Source organism: Nannospalax galili, unplaced genomic scaffold (assembly GCF_000622305.1).
Source record: "Nannospalax galili isolate Female #2095 unplaced genomic scaffold, S.galili_v1.0 scaffold335, whole genome shotgun sequence".
Lineage (NCBI taxonomy): Eukaryota > Metazoa > Chordata > Mammalia > Rodentia > Spalacidae > Nannospalax > Nannospalax galili.
This window is the reverse complement of record NW_008337842.1, coordinates 2853230-2871822: the sequence shown is the minus strand read 5'-3', so window position 1 is coordinate 2871822 and position 18593 is coordinate 2853230. Positions and strand designations below refer to the sequence as shown.

The 18593-nt window shown below is 39.9% G+C and overlaps 1 protein-coding gene across 2 annotated transcripts in view; it reads left to right on the top strand.

Annotated features, from left to right (window-relative positions):
• Sik2 (salt inducible kinase 2) overlaps positions 1 to 18593 on the top strand; it is a 120181-nt gene that overhangs the window by 81883 nt on the left and 19705 nt on the right. For both annotated transcript variants that reach the window (XM_029563406.1, XM_008832802.3), the window contains exons 5-9: positions 10023 to 10147; positions 10571 to 10694; positions 12208 to 12428; positions 14108 to 14260; positions 17649 to 17813. In XM_029563406.1, coding sequence (XP_029419266.1) covers positions 10023 to 10147; positions 10571 to 10694; positions 12208 to 12428; positions 14108 to 14260; positions 17649 to 17813 — 788 coding nt within the window. The remainder of the gene's footprint in view (positions 1 to 10022; positions 10148 to 10570; positions 10695 to 12207; positions 12429 to 14107; positions 14261 to 17648; positions 17814 to 18593) is intronic.

The following is an 18593-nucleotide window of genomic DNA, read 5'->3' as shown; positions in this document are numbered from 1 at the left end:
GAAGCTCACAAGACTATGTCCAGCTAAAATACCAAAAAAAAGCTTGTAAACACAAATGTGCAGAATATTGCTTTACAATTATAACCAGGTTTTATCAGTGTTTGCTATAATTTTGCCCAAGCTATAGGTAGGTCAGTAAAGTATGTCTGATATAATGTGGTATTTAGGTTTTCATTTTGTTGGGTTTTGCTATTTTTATTTTTGCTTTTGAATATGTAAGCGTCAAGGTTTTCTTAATTTTATAGAGGATAAATAAAATGTCAGGTGCCTAAAGCTGTTCCCTCTGGTTAAGGTTGTGACAGTTAACATTAAATTGTGCTATTCCAGGTGCTCACCAAGGTCCTTTTGTTGTTCATTTTTACAGCACCCTCAGAAGCTGTATAGCTATTGCCAGTTTTTAGAGGGGGAAGCCAAATATAGAGAGGTTGAATAACTTGTTAAGACAACACAGGTAATCAGTTGCAGATCTACAATTCAAAACAAGGTCTCTGTGACCTAGCTTCCAAGCATTATATGTCAGTTATCCCTCCAGGGGTACCCACCAAGTAAATTTGTGTCCCATTGTTCTATGTTTATCCATTTAGAGTCCTTGCTCCCTTTCTTCACAACTGGAAACACATCCACGTTATTTCTGAGCACTCAAATATATTCTTGCTCACACTTTTTTCTGTCATCTTCATTACTTTTATTGAATGTTTATTGAACATCTATTATGGTCCAAAGCTAAGACCTGGAAATGCATACATTTCAAGACAGACAGACAGACAGACAGATGAGGGTGGGAGGGAGGGAGGGATGGAGAGAGGACAAAAAGCTTAACTTCTTATCACCTTAAGGAGTTAAAGAACTAGACCTTTTAAAAGTAAATATAAAGTAATCATTGTTTTCAAGGCCATGAGGCTAGGAAAAAGACTGTGAGTGGACAGATCAGGAAAATTATTAGCCAAGATTGATTAAAAAGAAGGTATTTGGGGTGGGGCTAGAAGAGGGCAGATAAAGAAGGGGGGAAGGGAAAGGTAGGGTCAGGGTCAGGGTGGCTGCTCAGGCCTGTGGCTCAGTGTGGGCAAAGGCAGGGGCCGAGAATGCTGGCATGTTTCAGGAAACTACAGGCTCCAGCGGTGGGGATATGCTAAGTGCCAATGGAAAGTGCTAGGGCAGAGTCTGGCTGCTCATGCAGGATTCCGGTGTCATGACAAATTTAGAATTGTTCTTGAAGAATTTCTCTAGGGTATTTGTTTTTATTGATAGATCTTAAAACTTTTTGGTGACTTTTCTTACCTTTAAGAACATACTCTAGATCTATGAGGATTCTTGACTTTTAAAGAAACCTTAACACAGGACAGGTAGGACTCGATGGAAAGAAATCAAAAGAACAAAAAATAAAAAGTTATTGCTGAAAATAAACTTTTTTCTGCTTCTTTTGCTCATGAAAATCTCTTTAATTGTAAATGAACTTTTTAAAGCCACCTATTATGTTGAAAGTGAGAAGAAGTTCAAACCAAAATTAGGTTTACATTAAAAATGGGTCTGTATTCACTGTTTTCAGTTTTCTTATCTGTAAAGGGGGAATGACACAAGTTCACCTCTCATAATAGCTATTATTTGAATTAATGTTTGCAGAGTACTTAAAACAGTGCCTGGTACATGTCCTATTTAAATGTTTGTAAAATAAATTGTTACTTAAAGGTCTTAGCACCATGTAAACACTCAACAAAAGCTGGCTGTTATTTGTATCCAGCGTATAACTGATTCCCTATGAAAACAAAGCCTTAAAGTTTGCTAGCTGTGTAACACATTAAAAAAAAAAAAGGGAGGGGGGCTGGAGAGATGGCTCAGCAGTTAAGAGCACTGACTGCTCTCTTGCAGAGGACCCAGGTTTGATTTCCAGCACCCACATGGCAGCTGCAAACTGTCCTTAACTCCAGTTCTTCTGACCTCTGTGGCATTGCACAACACAGGTGAACTCACATACTTGCAGGCAATACACTCATACACATAAAATAAAAACAATAAATAAAATATTTTTAAAAATCAGCTGGCCATAAAGCCTTGTTAATACAAATTGTAAAGAAACAAGGAAAGTTTATCACTTACACTTGACATTATCTCTGGTGAAATTTTTTTTCCTCTGAGCGAAACCTTTAACTAGTAATATACTTTGCCTGGTTAAACTGACCTGTGCATGACAAATCACTTTAACTCAAGGGGAACACTTCCTTTCTTGATGGGTGGCCTATTACTTCTGCCATTGCTTCTGACAACCTTTCTTCTTACTAGAAAACCTTGAGATTAGGTTTTTACATATTCTCTTCCAGCTTTGAGCCCTAGAAGTGAGAATGAATGGAGGAGGTGACAACAGGATATACTGGAAAAATGTTTGAGCATCTTCCATTCATTATCCTCTTGCTATTGGTATCCTGTGACCTATGACAAGAGCCTTGCATGAGCAAGCTTATTCATTCTTCAGTCCTCTTGACAGGATTAGCACATCAAGCCCGGAATGTAGAGGAGCTCTAAGGCTTTCGTTTATTTTCCCACTTTCTGCCCTTATTCCGTAAGTGAGAAATATCATTTATTGAACTCCCTGACTGGACACAGTGAGACAGCTCATTCTGGTCAGCTGGATCACATTGCATCTCAACTGTGATGATTATTCCTCTGCCCTCCTGTCAGAGTGACTGATATTTGGAAGTGAACAGTGCAACCGACTTTTTCTTGCTGGTGGGCAACAGAGTGTGCATTGACGTCAGTGGCTGATTGGTACTCAGCTGATTGGTACTCAGTTTGTGCGATGAGTCAACTTCATTCCTGCCGCTCCCCTACCTTTCATTTGTCAGCATTCATTTCCTCATGATTGTCTTCTTCACTCCCTACTGTGGTAATTACAAAGGAATGTGGACCTCGTCAACAAGGCTGGGTAGCTAAATTCTATTGGTAATACAGGAAAGGCTAAATTTAGCCCAAAGCCACCTGATGTTCAGCAAATTTTTTTTGTTGTTTCTTACAATTATACAATTGTGTGTGTGTGTGTGTGTGTGTGTGTGTGTGTGTGTTGTGCGCGCGTGCGCGCGTGGGCCAAGGAAGAGGTCAAAGGACAACTTGCAGGACTCAGTTCTCACCTTCCACCATGGCTTGGTGGCAAACACCTTTATCAGTGCTATTTGATTGACCCAAGAATTTACTTTATTTTTAAATTTTATTTATTAATTTATTTTATGTATAGGAGTGTTTTGCCTGCATGTTGTAAGTGCACCTGTGTTGTACAATGCCCACTGAGGTCAGATGAGGGGTTATAGACAGTTGTTAGCTCCCATGTGGGTGCTGGGAACTGTCCTGGGTCCTTTGAAAGAACACCCAGTACTCCTAACCAATGAGACATCTCTCCAGTCCAGCAAGAATTTATTTTAAATTATAAATTAAATATTTTAACTTACTGTTAGAGATTTAAAATTGCCTGAGTTGTGATTTATAGAAATCATTTACTTTTTCTTAGCTTAAAGACAGGATTTCAGTGTTTTCTTTTTTCCTTCTTCAAAGAATGACTTAGTTTACCTAACAGTTTTTCTTTAATTAAATAAAAACCCTGCAAGTGTTTGGTAATTATTATTTTGCAACTCTAAACAGTAACAAACTGTTATCATCCTCATTTTCTTAGGTACAATTTGTGTTCTTCTTTGTTCCATGATGCTTTAAGTGCCTTAGGGATAAACATGGTGACATAACTTCAGAGCTGATTTAGAAGTACAGTACCTCAGGCCCTACTGAATTGGAATCTGTATCTTAGTAATTCACCAGGTGCATTTTACTATTTGATCTATTTAATTATTTCATTCCAACCAGCAGAATAGAAATCTCTCCTGTGTTTGGTTCCCATTAGACAGTAATCACCAACAACAGCTTATTTACTCTTTACAAGACTCTTGCTGCTCCTAAAACATTGGCCCTTTGCTAATGAGTCTTGGGCACTGGTAGGTGATTTGTGTTATTTACTAATGACAATAATAGTGGGTTTTGTTAGGAAGATACAGGTTAGTCTTTCAAATTACAGAAGTAGAAAAAAGCAGAAAACTGGAGTAGCAATTGTGATATGTGGTCAAATATACCTGTGGTCTGTTATTGGTTAGATTGGAGATCTTGATAGATTTAGCTTTTGAGGCCTAGTTGATTTCCATGAGAGTCAGTAACTGATTTGTGGTTAAAGACTCTAGCCTAAATCCTATCTTCTTATAAATATTCAAACCACAATACAAACCAAGTGAGGGACTATGGATATATCAAAACCATTGTGAGAGTAAAACTTGATAGTATATGCCTTAGTATCATGGGGAGTGTGGTGGTCCTGCATACACTCCAAGTATTTTGACATTTTTGTCCCTAGTTGGTGGCGCTATTTAGCTGGAGGAAGCACATCGCTGGGGGCGGGCTTTGCGAGTTCTTAAGCCTTGCCAGATTTCCAGTCGCTTTCTGCTTCCTGTGCCTACTTGAAGATATGATTGCTCAGCTTTCTGCTCCAGCCACCTCCACTGCCATAATGAGCTCTTCCCCTGGAACTGTAAGCTCAAATAATCTCTTCCTTTTTTTTTTTGGCCTTTTTGAGACAGAGTCTCCCTGTAGCTCCAGCTATCCTGGAACTCACTATGTAGACCAGGCTGGCCTTGAACTCACAGAGATCCACCTGCCTCTGCCTCCCAAGTGCTGGGATTAAAGGCACGTGCCACCACGCTCAACTTAAACTCTTCCTTTTATAAGGTCCCTTGGTAATGGGTGTTTTATCACAGCAACAGAAAAGTAACTAATACAGAGAAGAAAATGTACATCATTGTCTGTTCAGCACATTATTCTCTCCTAAAATAAATAGATTCCTAAAATGAATATGAGTACACATTTCAGACACAGCTCTATAAACATCCTAACTTCCCATTCACGTGGTAAAGATGCTGTGAATAAAGCATCTGATATGATCAGTTTCTTCTGGCACAGGGATACATTTAAAGTTTTTTCATCTCTGTTTAATGATAAGGATTTATCCTGGATTTCTGGCACTTTACTCCGATTATAAGTTCTATTAAACGTCTGACTAGTGGTATCCTTGGGACTTCCATGGAATAGTTTTCAAAAGAGCACCTAGCCTGTGTTTGAACACTGTAGTCACTTGTGTGGATAATTGGGTACATCAATGAACAGATCTCGAGCTGTATCTTGGTTTCTAAATGTTGTTTTTCAATTAAAGGAACAGTGATACCTTGGAGAAGTAGTTGTGTTAAGGCTGAGGCAGGGAAAATGCAAGATGAGCTTGAGTGATCCTCTGGTGTCAGGAGATACAGAAGTGCTTTAAAGTAAAGTTTAAAATTTTAGCCTGGCACAGTGGCACATGCCTTTAGTCCCATTACTTGGGAGGCAGAGGCAAGCTGATCTCTGTGAATTCAAGGCCAGCCTGGTCTGCATAGCAAGTTTCAGGCCAGCCATGGCTACATAGTGAGATCCTGTCTCAGAAATTTAAAAATGGAAGCAGGTTGAAAAGATAGAAGCATCAACATAAATTAGTATTTCCTAGCCAAAGGTGGAACAATTCAAGTGCAAAAATTAATAACTATAGTATTCTGTTGTAGCTGAAAGAATCAAATAAATGTTTACAACAGTATATAATATAGCAATGTAATAAATGACTCTTCTTTACAGAGGAATTGTAACTAATAAGATAATGGGTTTAATTAGTGAGATTCAGATATTATACAATGTAAACATCATAATATGTTGTACCCCCAATATATATAATATATATATTATAGTTGGCGGTCAAAAATGAAATTAAGGGCCAGCAGGATGGCTCAGTGGGTAAAGGCACATATGCACCACTTTACACAAGGGGTCTGAACATGGGGATCTTCTAACTAGCTCTAAGGATACTCAGAGTCGTAGAGTCCATTCTGTTTTAGGAAGTGGTAATCAGACGTGCTGAATTTTCCGGTTTCATCCACTTGCACACACCTTATTTACTGTATGGTATTGACAGAAAACTCTAGGCTGTGAATGAAGAAAGTTACCCAGATTCCTCTGAAGAAATAGAAATGACTTTCATTTTTAAGTTCCTTTCCACTGCCACTTGTTTTTGTTGTTTTGTTTTGTTTTGTTTTATGTGTAAGAGTGTATTGCCTGCATGTATGTTGAGTGCACCTGTGTTATGCAGTGCCACGGAGATCAGAAGAGGGCTTCGGATTCCCCTGGAACTGGAGTTAAGGATGGTTCATAGCTGCCGTGTAGGTGCTGGGAATCGAACCCGGGTCCTCTGCAAGAACAGTCAGTGCTCTTAACCTCTGAGCCATCTCTCCAGCCCCAACCACTGCCACTTCTTAAACCTAGTAATTATTAATTTGGTCAAAAATAGTTACAAATCACTGTGCCAGGGAAGAACATAAAAGTGTAGTCAAACCTGATTTCTATTCCAGTTCTGCAGTGCAATAGCTAGCCATATAACCTCTAGCAAGGTACTTTCTTCTAAAGTAAGGCTTCCTCGTTATTAAGAAAACATCCTCAAAGAGCTTAGATCATCATGTAACATGTAATGAACCACTTTTCCAAGAGATAAAGACTCAGGCTGGACTGAAGCTCAATGATAAGGCCCTTTCCTTGCATGCATGAAGCTTGTCACTGCCATTTACCAAGTACCTACCATGTTTCAGTGGCATTATATATTTTTCTAATTAAATCTTAACATAGTCATCAGGTAATTACAAATACAGTTTGGGAAGTGCTCTGGCAAAGGATATCAAAGAGTTACCTCAAGGGATATGATCTCATAATACTTAGTGAACCTGGTTGTCTTTCAGTGTTTAACTTTTCCTTGCAGATTCAAACTCCTGTTTCCCTCAGTACCTATTCTTCTCGTGACTGAACAGGATACCTTCTCTACCAAAATCTGTAAAACCAAGACTTAAACTTGGACTGCCTCAGAGAAAATGATTCTCCCCTAGTTCTTACTTTCTTGGCTCTATGAAGCGAGCCCACTGCTAGGGCTAGGTTGCCTGTCATACAGGCCTGTGTTCTCACCCTTTTGAGCTCATTTCACCAGGGCATATGGAAGTTCAGAATGAAATAGCTCTATTTAGCTCTTTAAGACATTGAAACCTTACAGTGCTGCTGGAGAGTACCCTCAATTTACATACACTAAAAGCTCATCCTGTGATGGTGGTTTAAAGTACACTCATTGGTGTACCTGTTTCAGGCTCTGACATATCCCAGAGCTTCTTTAAGGCATCTAACTCCTTTTTTTAAAGGATTTATTTTATTTTTTATAATAAACCTTGTATTTTTAAAATATATACTTATGAGTGTTTTGCCTGCATGTAAGTTCACCATGCACAATGCCTGTGGAGGCCAGAAGGTGTCAGAGCCTCTGGAAGTTGACCTAGGGATGGAGCTCTCATGTGGGTGCTGGCACCCAAACCTGGATCCTCTGTAAGAGTAGCCAGTGCTAGTGCTTTTAACCACAGAACCATCTCTCCAGCCCCCTAAATTTTATTTTTATATTTTTAGTGTGTGTGTGTGTGTGTGTGTGTGTGTGTGCTGGTGCTTGTGGAGTCCAGAAAAGGGCGTTCAGTCATCCTGGAGCTGGAGTTATAGGTAGTTGTGAGCTATCCAATGATGTGGGTGCTGGGAACTGAATTTGGGTCCTCTGCAAGAGCAGTAGGTGATCTTAATCACTGAGTCATCTCTCCAGCCTTTGAGCATCTATTTTTTTTTTTTTTTTTAGCTTTTTGAGACAGGGTCTCCCTGTAGTCCCAGCTGGCCTGGAACTCACTATGTAGACCAGGCTGGCCTTGAACTCTCAGAGATTCACCTGCCTCTGCCTCCCAAGTGCTGGGATTAGAGGTGTGCACCACCATGCCTGGCAAGCATCTAATTCTTAGTTCTAGAGTACAGTCTTCCTAGAAAATTGGAAAACATATATCTCTATGCACATAGGGATAATAAGGTGATAAGAGTGGCTAGTCACCAAGATTAAATAGAGAAAACAAAGAATTTTCTGGCAATTGTATTGAAAAATGGAATATAGGCTGAAGTGAGGTTGTGTTGTAAAGATGGATGTGATCGGCATCGCCTGTCCTCATAGTCCACGTTGTTGTCCATCAGGTGTAGACTATCTAATGTTCATTCCCCAGACACACCCTGTTTTCCTCTTGGGAACGTTTATGCTCCTGCTGTACTTTTCGACCCTTCCTCTGGACCTCAGGACCTTTTTCTATGAAAGGCAATGGTTGGCAATAATGGCTTCACAGACAGCAGTGCTGGAGTTTCACATCTCTGCTTCAGGCATTTTATATCTCTGATCTCATCTGATGCTCACAAGGTGCTGTCTAAGCATGTGGATTATCCTCACTGGTATAGATTTAGAAAACTAAGGTTCAGGGAAGTTAAATACCTTCTCCTATGAGACTTGGAGTTATGAAGAGGCAAAACTGCAAGTCAACTCTAGTTCCCCTACGTTTGTAGTTGTACTCTTCCATGAAACTGCTATGATGTGGTTATTGTTATTACTGTGCCTGTTGCCTACCTGTTCTCACGTAAGCTGAGTGAATGTTTTGTCCAAGATACCAACATGTGTGTTGTATCGAGGTGCACAAAGTGGCAATTTACATTAACACATTGGTCCCTCATAACAGCTGTTGGCTAGGTATTTTATTATTGCAGCTTTACAAGTGCGGAAACTTAAGGCTCACAGATGCTGAGCCTAGTCTTAAAGACAGTCTTTGATGCTTTGCTTAATTTCCCTGTGTATGTAGTGCTGTGCACCCACTGATAGAGCGCTAGACTCTTTCAGTTCAATTCATACAGCACAAGACTGTAATGGGTATAACTTGCAAAATAATAGGAATTTGTTTCTTGAGCAAGTCTTAATTAAAAAAGGTAAACTTGCATCTATAGCAAAGGACACTGAATATTTCTGTGCATGTGCATATTGAAGGCATTTGAGTAGTGTTGGCAGAATGCATTCTGGTACCAAAGCTGTAGATTCAGTATGAGTCAATATCAGTATGACTAATATTATAAAGGGACGGCATAACAGTTATTTTTTAGTACAATGCCATTGCATTCCATAAATGAGCATGTAAGTTATAATGGGTGGGGTGTGGCCAGGCCATATGCCATCCTATGGTAATGAGCTTTTCAGATGAGTATCTGCCTGTAGTAGGATGAATGGAATATTTAAAGTATTTACTTAGGAAATTTTCTACTCCGTTCCCTCAAAAAGTTGTATATGTTGCTGCCTGGGATAAAAGCAGCCAGTCACTTAGTTGTGTTTCACTTGTTTGCTTCTTTGTTATAGACTATATAGAATAAAAAGCTCTTTATTAATCACAAATTTAAGTTCTATGATAATCAGATTCACAGTGATTATCCACACAAATGGATCTTCTTTCAACCTTAAACATAGATGGTTTAAGAGCTAAGTGTAGTGGTTCATGTGTGGAAGCTGAGCATTTTGGAGAGTGAGGCAAGAACATGGTGAGTTCCAGTGTCCTTGGGCCTCAGAGCAACCCACTCTGTTCCAAAGGCCAAAAATGTCAAAAATATGTGGGGGCTTGTATCTAATCAAAGATTTTAGGGTTACCTCTTCAGAGGGGGGAATGTTAGAGTAGCCGAAAGCCCCATAAAAAAATAAATACATCAAAGAAGAAAAAAATAAAACGAAAAGAAAACGGTGAGTTCAAAGCCAGCCTGGACTACGTAGTAGGATCCTGTCAAAAGAGACCAAGCAAACAAAAATGTGTTTTAAGAGTCATCTCTAGTCCCTCACGAATTCTGTTGAAAGGAAACATTAGTTCACATTTGCATTCATTCAACAGTATTTATTATTTTCTCTTTACTTATCATTATGTGAATTACTAGGAAAAGTCACAAGAAAGATGTTTCCCTTCTCCTGAGAGTGAACAGTAGTGATAGTGTCTTCTAAAATTCATTATAGAAAAATGGAGCGCAGTTTGAAAGGAAGGTGAAAGTAACATTTATTTCCATCCTACTAGATTTCGGTTTTGGAAATTTCTTTAAAACTGGCGAACTGCTGGCAACATGGTGTGGCAGCCCCCCTTATGCAGCCCCAGAAGTCTTTGAAGGGCAGCAGTACGAAGGACCCCAGCTGGACATTTGGGTATTGCTTTGCTTTGCTGTGTTACTATATCTATAATGATAATTGGTACTCTGGCCCATCTTAGAAGCTCTTAGTACTCAACACATGAATAATGTTTCATATTCTCCCCTACCTGCTGGGCATCTTGTCCAATCAGCATCTTGAAATGGATCCGTCGGAAGGAATTTTTAGGGACAAGTGTTCTCCTAATACTAGCAATGATTTGAAGCTATATGGTAAGCAAAATGATCAAATTCAGATCATTTGGTTTGGTATTTATTATGCTTACTGTTACCACAGGAGTTAAGAGTTTTTCAGATTCTGAGTAAGTAACAATTTGGGGCAGTAATTCATCAGCCCATATGATTTCAAGAGCAAGGGGATATTTAGGAATGAGTATTTGAAGTTCTCTTTGGAAAGTGTCTGCGTTGTTTTATTCCTTAGAGCATGGGAGTTGTACTTTATGTACTTGTCTGTGGAGCTTTGCCTTTTGATGGACCAACTCTCCCTATTTTGAGGCAAAGAGTTTTGGAAGGAAGATTCCGGATTCCATATTTCATGTCAGAAGGTAACAAGTTGCTCATCATCATATTAGTTGGTTGTGGGGGGTTTGTTTTTTTGTTGTTGATGGTAGGTTTTTTGTTTGTTTGGTTGGTTGGGTTTTTTTTGTTTTTGGTCTTTTTGAGATGAGGTCTCCCTGTAGCCACAGCTGGCCTGGAACTTGCTATATAGACCAGGCTGGCCTGGAACTCACAGACATCCGCCTGCCTCTGTCTCTACCACTCCCCAACTGTCATATTAGTTGTATGTTACAGAATTTTGCTCCATGTACTAGCCGAAGTTTCCCTTCTGAGAATTTGCGTACCAAATAAAATGACTGAAACATTTTAAAAAGCCATAGAGCTATGAAACACCCTCCATATACATGAGATGAGTTCCAGCCCTCCTCCTTGTAGCTGAGAACAGAAGTTACTCAGATTAAGAGCAGCAAGTCTTCCCATTCACTTTAGGTCTATAAATGTCCCAGGTTTATTTTAGACTTACAGAAGCACTTCATACAGATAGGCTTAGAACCATTTTACTGTAACTATGAACTAGATTTGCAAATTTTAAAGTTTTTAAATTAGATGTTAGCTGGCAGAACTCTGGTGAGTTAAGTTGAAACGCACAATCCCTACCTGTCTTGTATTGAATTGTTACAGAGGTGACAGATTTACTCATTAGTTTTGTTTCTTAATTTTCATGTTTACCTCTTATTCTCACAAACAGTAGAAATAGTATTCTTGGGTAACGAAGATCACAGGTTCTGGAGACAGACTACCTGGTTGGAATCTTGAGTTCATCACTCACTGGCCATATAGCTTTGGCAAGTCTTAAGTCCTCTCTATATTTTAAGTTCCTCACCTCTAAAATGAAATTAACAGTAGTGTGTACTGTAGAGGCATCTTGCGAATGATTAAATTACTCTGTACAAAGCACTTAGCTTAGTGTCCGATACACAGTGAGTGACAGAAGGTTCACTTGGGAAAAAGTGCTGAAGAGCCTGACTGGCTCAGAGTCAGCTAGTGCTTAGAGTTGCAGCTGCAGTTTGCTTAGTATAATCAGAAGCCAGTCTTCTGCATACATCTGCCTTAGCAGCACTGATGAGAAAAGCAACAGCCCACAGGAGAGAACTCGTTGCCTCACCTACATGGCTTTAATGAACCAGCCTTGGACATGACTGGTTCATTAAATCAGTCATGCTTGTGCTGGGAATGAAGGATCAATTAATCATGCTTGTGCTGGGAATGAAGCTTAGATTTTTTTTTTTCTTTAATGGAAATCTAAGTCTGTGACTAGATGCGTTTGAGAAATGCACTAGAAAAGCTCATTTAGCACACAAATAGACCTATATTCTGCTGTTTTTAAGTATTTAAAACGATGTGAACTTGACAATTTATCCTTTGTATATGTATTTACTCATTTGACCTGCTTTCCAGTGAAGGACACAGAGATTAACACCATTGTGCTAAGTCACGTGAGTTAAACAGATAGGCCTACTACAAGTTGATGTGACTTTTTTAACATTGTATTTCCCATAGATTGTGAACACCTTATTCGAAGGATGCTGGTCCTAGATCCTTCCAAACGGCTAACCATAGCTCAAATCAAGGAGCATAAGTGGATGCTCATAGAAGTTCCTGTACAGAGAACTATTCTTTATCCACAAGAGCAAGAAAATGAGCCATCTATTGGAGAATTTAATGAACAGGTTCTACGATTGATGCACAGCCTTGGAATTGATCAGCAAAAAACTATTGAGGTAAAGTGATTTGACTGTGATTTAGAATTCTTCTGCATTTAGTGCTTCAAGCTTCATGCTCACACCTGTCATCCTGGTCTTTTAGCATACCCTTCCCTGGTACCTGGATATACTGTTCAGTGTTCCCTAGTGATTACATCAGACTCTATTTATATTTGCTGTTATTCAGTCACTAAATTCCTTCCTTCACCCTATCTGCCAAAAAATTCATGACAAGAATTTTCAGAGGAGTAAGAAAAGACAAAAATGGAAGCTTAAAAATACAAGGCAGAAAGTTTCTTCCAAAGTAAAGCATGGGGTTTCATGTAGGTATAAACTGCAGTTCACATGGAGTATAAATGTACAAATACAGACAAAGCTAAGGGCAGAACAGGGAGCAAAAGGAAGTCTTCAGACTTGCCAGTGGGTTTAGGAAAACCTGAGGAACTGAGGGGACTGAAGAAAATGGGGTCCTGATTTGGAAATATTAGTTGTTATAGAACTGAGAAGGTTGTGAACCTGGAAAATTCCTCTTGGCTTTTATTCCCAACCTCCAGTAGTTAGCATGTACAAACACAGCAAAGCAGTGCCTTTAAGGAAGAGGCATAACAAACACCAAGGCTCTGGACTGTGCTGCCTTGTCACCTACTGTAGCCATAAGCAAAACCAGAATTCACTGTCCTGCTTTGCTTGTTGTGCACCCAGCAATGTTTTCCTGTACTTATCTGTGAAGTAAATCCAGGATAGCAGCTATTGTAGGGTCCCACTGGCCTGTAGTTTTTGCTGAGGGCACCCCACATCCATGGTGCCTCACACAGCACCCATGTAGACTGTCAGGTGGGATGAGAAGCCAAAAGAGCAGTTGTTTCTTTGTTGCATTGGTATCCTGGAAAGCTGGCAGTCGTGAAATGTAAAAATTTGGAAGCAAGTTTATTTTCAGGGTTTCAAAAGGGTGGGACTGCAAAAACAAGAGGAAAATATTACCTAAAAACGGAGACTGGGTGCCTCTCCATCTAGCATCCGGATGTCATTCTCTAGCCCAAAATAATCACTATAAGGCTCCCCAGAGACTTTAATCACTTTCTTCAGAGGATTCAGTGGTTTGAACTTGAATCGAAGCAATGGAATTAGAACTTTAGGCACAGGGTCCTAACCAACCTTAACCTAGTTGCACCCGTGAGATGGGACCATATGACAGCACTGGGAATGTCTGCATGAGGTTGGGATGGCGTTTTCTCTCAATACAGAAAAATAAATAGAAGCCTGATAATGAAATAGGATCAGATAAAGTCAGTTAAAGGTATCACCTTTGATGTAATACTAGAGACTTGAAGTTTTATTCTAAATTCTAGAAAGGATTTTATTTTGAGGTATATACTTTGTTACTTTTTTAAAAGTTTCCAAGTTCCTCAATATCATAAGTGAATGAAAATACATGTTTAAAATCTCAAACCAAAGTTATTATGGAGATTTATGAATGTATTTCAGAGGGTTCAGGCCATGGTCCTGTGGTTGTGTATACTTGGGCAGCAGGAGCACATGGCAGAGGCTGTTCTTCACTTCTTAGATGAGAGGCAGAAAGAAAGAGCTTTGTGGTTTTATTTTCAGGGTATATGGTCCTAGCCTCCCTTTTTAAAAGATCTAGATCATTGAGATGATTGTCACAGGTCTCTGCCTTCAGCACCTGTTTTCTCTTTCAGTCTTTACAAAACAAGAGCTATAATCACTTCGCTGCCATTTATTTCTTGTTGGTGGAGCGTCTGAAATCACATCGTAGCAGTTTTCCTGTGGAACAGAGGCTTGATGGCCGCCAGCGCCGGCCTAGCACCATTGCTGAACAAACAGTTGCCAAGGTAACAGCCAATTAGGCAGGAGACTCATCTGTGCATATGCGTATTTGTGGTGGGCCCATTTTTCATCAGGCAGTACAAAAGGTTAGGATATCATTTTCTATGCTCTGTATTTCTGGAAAGTTTCAGACTCTGTCATTCACTAGATTATCAAAAGGTTTACTTTTTTTTTTTTTTAATTTTTAAAAATGATTTATTTAATAACAACATACTTAGAAGAAGCATATCATTACAACACAATTGACATATTCAATAACGGTTTCAAAAATTCTTTTTCAATGCAATTGACATTGGATGTTTGCACATGCATTTCTAATCTCTAAATATCTGATTATTACTAGTCACAGTTGGTTACTTTCTGAGCTTCTAGGCATCTGAGCATGGATATAAAGTCATCAGGTAGATTTCAATGGTAATGTTTTTCACATCTACTAATTATTGTTTTTTAATCATTATTTTTTTTTTTCATACAGAAGAATTCATTCCAAAGCAATTGACATTGAGACGTTTTCACATGCATTTCTAATCTCTATATACATGACTATCACTGGTCACAGTCGCCCACCTTCTGAGCTCCTCGGCATCTGGGCATGAATACAAACTCGTCAGATAGAGAGCCTTCCTCTCCCACTAGAGGCTCCATACTCTGCCATCCCTGTCACTGTCCACTGTGTTGTCAGCACCCTCATCCATTCCCCCTGTCTGCCCTTCTGGTAAATCTAGTCAGCCAGAGGTCCCTGTTCCAGGAGGGTCAGCTGTTCCTCATCTACGGCAATCCATTGTCAGTATTCAAAAGGTTTACTTTTAAGGATTAACTTTATTTCAGCTTTTCTTTAAGACATACTTTATTTTTTAAATTATTTCCTAATATTGAGAATTAATGTAACTAGCCTTTACAGTCAGTTTCATTCAACCAAATTTTACTGCAATTTACCATGTGCAAGCATCTATTATTAGGCACCCCAGGGCCTAGAATACATAGAGCACATCACTGTTCTCAGAGGCATACTGTAGAAGCAAAAGAGATTATGATCATCCAGTGGAGGAAGATGAGTACAATTGAAGAGCTGAGGACAAGGGGAAAGGCACATCAGAATAGGAAGGGCTTCAGGAAAGGTGATATTTAAAACAGATCTTCATGGAGATGTAGGGCTCTGCTAGGAAACTCAGTACATAAAGGCATTGTGGGTAGGAAGATGCACATAAGATAAACAGAAGTGGTCATTGTCAGCTGTGTTCCTATTCAGACCACTTGAACTGAGGTATAAGGAAATACAGAGTTGGAGTGGTAAGTAGAAGCCATATCATAAAGAACTGTAAATGCCCATGTAAAGAGCTTACTTATAATTGAGAAGCTTCTGAAAGCATTGAGCTAATTAATTTGAGAGCATTGGGAAGGATGGGTTGGCTAGAGAAAAGCAGAACGTTTTGGAGAGCAGTTAGGAGATTATTGTACTAATTGAGATAAAGAATGCTGAACACTTAATTCAGTGCTGGTGGAAGCAGAAAGGAAGAGCCCAGTAAAGAACTACTGTAGAGGAAGACTGCGTGAACTTAGCATGTGGAAACACAGCTCCACACAGTGGTTGAAAGCAGAGCAAATCCAGATCCTGCCATTTCCTATTGGTCGTGCTGGTTCATGAGATCTTGTTATGCCTCAGCTTCCCAGTTGGTTTTTCTTTTTTAAAAAAATATTATTTTTTTATTTTTATTTATTTATTTATTTTTGTCTTTTTGAAGCAGGGTCTCCCTGTAGCCCCAGCTGTCCTGGAACTCACTGTAGACCAGGCTGGCCTTGAACTCACAGAGATCCACCTGCCTCTGCCTCCCGAGTGCCAAAATTTATTTTTTACACTTTACTGGCCTCCTATTTTCAAACACCTTAGGCTAAGTTTTATCTAAAAATGATCAATGGGCAGGCAAGATGGCTCAGCAGGTAAAGGCTCCTGCCATCAAGCCTGACAGTCTGAATTTGATCCCTGGGACCTGTGTAACGGAGGGAGAAGCTTGCACAGGCATGCACCCATTTTGTCTTTTTGAAGCAGGGTCTCCCTGTAGCCCCAGCTGTCCTGGAACTCACTATGTAGACCAGGCTGGCCTTGAACTCCAAGAGATCCGCCTGCCTCTGCCTCCCAAGTGCTGGGATTAAAGGCATGTGCCGCCACGTGTATGAGTGTATCACCTGCACATATGTGAGTGCACCCGTGTCATGCAGTGTTGCAGTGGTCAAAAGAGGGCTTCGGATTCCCCTGGAACTGGAGTCAATTTCATAGCTGCCATGTGGGTTCTGGGAATCGAACCCGGGTCCTCTGCAAGAGCAGTCAATCCTCTTAACTGCTGAGCCATCTCTCCAGCCCCTCAGTTTCCCAGTTGTAAAATAGGAATAACAATAAGAATGCTGAGATTACTCAGTGGTTAAGACACTAGCTGCTCTTACAGAGGACCCTGGTTTAGTTCCCAGTACCCACATAGCCACTAACATCTGTCTGTAACTCCAGTTTCAGGGACTCTAATGCCCTCTTCTGGCCCCCACGGACATTGCATGCACATGGTACCCTTATATACATACAGGCAAAAACAGTCCTACATATAAAATTTTTTTAATTTAAATTAAGAAAAAAGGGAGAATGAACCAGCCACCGGAAGCCAGGTGTGGTGGTGCATGCCTACAGTCCCAGCACTTGGGAGATAGAAGGAGTAGGATCAGGAGCTTAAGACCAGCCAGCTGAGTTCAGACTGCATCTTCTCAAAGGAAAAAGACCATTCTGTCATCTCTGAGCACCTGCTTTTCTCTTCGATCTTTCCTCATGGGAAAGGGCGATGGACACTTGCTTCATGTCCCTTGTATTATAGCTAACTGTGGGCCTGTATGTATCTGTCCCTGATTTGTTATTGATCTGTAGTCTGGGATGTTTCTTCTTTATATCTTTCCAGGTAGTGTATTTAAAGAAAGAGAAAATACAGAGACTAGCTTCCTTACTACCTTTGTGAAAGTTATGTCTCTCATCATGAGACAGGAGCCAAATCCTGTACAACCTATTTCAGAATGTCTGATTGCTAAGACTTTTCACTTGATGTTTGCACTTTATATGTATTTCATCAATTCTTTTTCTGGAGTTCCTAGTGAGTAACTTTTTTGAGACAGGGTCTCACTATATAGCACAGACTGGCCTGGAACTCACTATGTAGACTAGGCTGGCCTTGAACTGAGAGATCCAGATCCATCTGCCTCTGCCTCCCGAGTGCTGGGATTAAAGGCACGTGGCACCATGCCCAGCTGTAACTCTTTATCCTTTCATTTCCCCAGGAAGAAGTATTTTACTCTAAAAATCGTGTGTATATAGAATAAGTGTTAATGTTCCCATACTGTCTGTTCTGGCCATATTTACAGGCACAAACTGTGGGGCTCCCAGTGACCTTGCATTCTCCGAACGTGAGACTGCTGCGATCTGCCCTCCTTCCACAGACATCCAATGTGGAGACTTTTTCATTCCCAACATCCAGTTGTCAGGCGGAAGCTGCCTTTATGGAAGAAGAGTGTGTTGATACTCCAAAGGTACAGAAGGGTGTGTTTGAGAGACAGAGTTTGCATTGTGGCTGGAGACTTCAGTTTGGTGTATAGTGTTATAGCTCTGCTTTTATTGAACTCTCATTTTCTCTGCTTAGTCAGGATTGTTGCCTTTGTGAAGAAGAACCTTAGAAAAGTGTTCAGAAATCAACTCTCGTCATTTAATTAACAGGCCACATGCACTTCTTAGAAGTCCTCCTCTTTTTCTTTCCAGTTCCTTCTCTCTCCAGGTTTCAGAATTCTTCCCCAGTGTTTGGGTGGGTGGGTTGGTTTTTAACAAATTGTAATTGTGAGAACAAAAAGTTACCTATTGTGTTGAATTGAACTTTGTTACTGTTGCCTCTTTCTGCTCAGCAAACTGTAGATACAAAGTGATGATCCATCTTTTTGATCCGCTAAATATTCTTTTTGGTCCACCTTGGTCAGGGTTAAGATTGCATTTGGTGTACTGCATAAAGTTGGCTATTAGGATATGGAAGATGACAGCTTCTTTCATGTAGTGGATATTTTTAAACTTTTAATATGTTATATATATTTAACACCAAGTGACATACAGAGGATTATATTAATGGGCAACAGAGTGTCGAAAGAATATAGGTCTGGCGGCATGTTCAAAGTGCTCTTTACTAAACTGTGAATCTAGGCAAGTTGACCACACTAACCTCTGAATCTCACTTTTGTCTTGTTTTACACACTATTTTATGAAACTATTACAAAAATTAAATAAGATAATCTATGAGGTTTGGGGTAGATTTTAGATAGTCAATA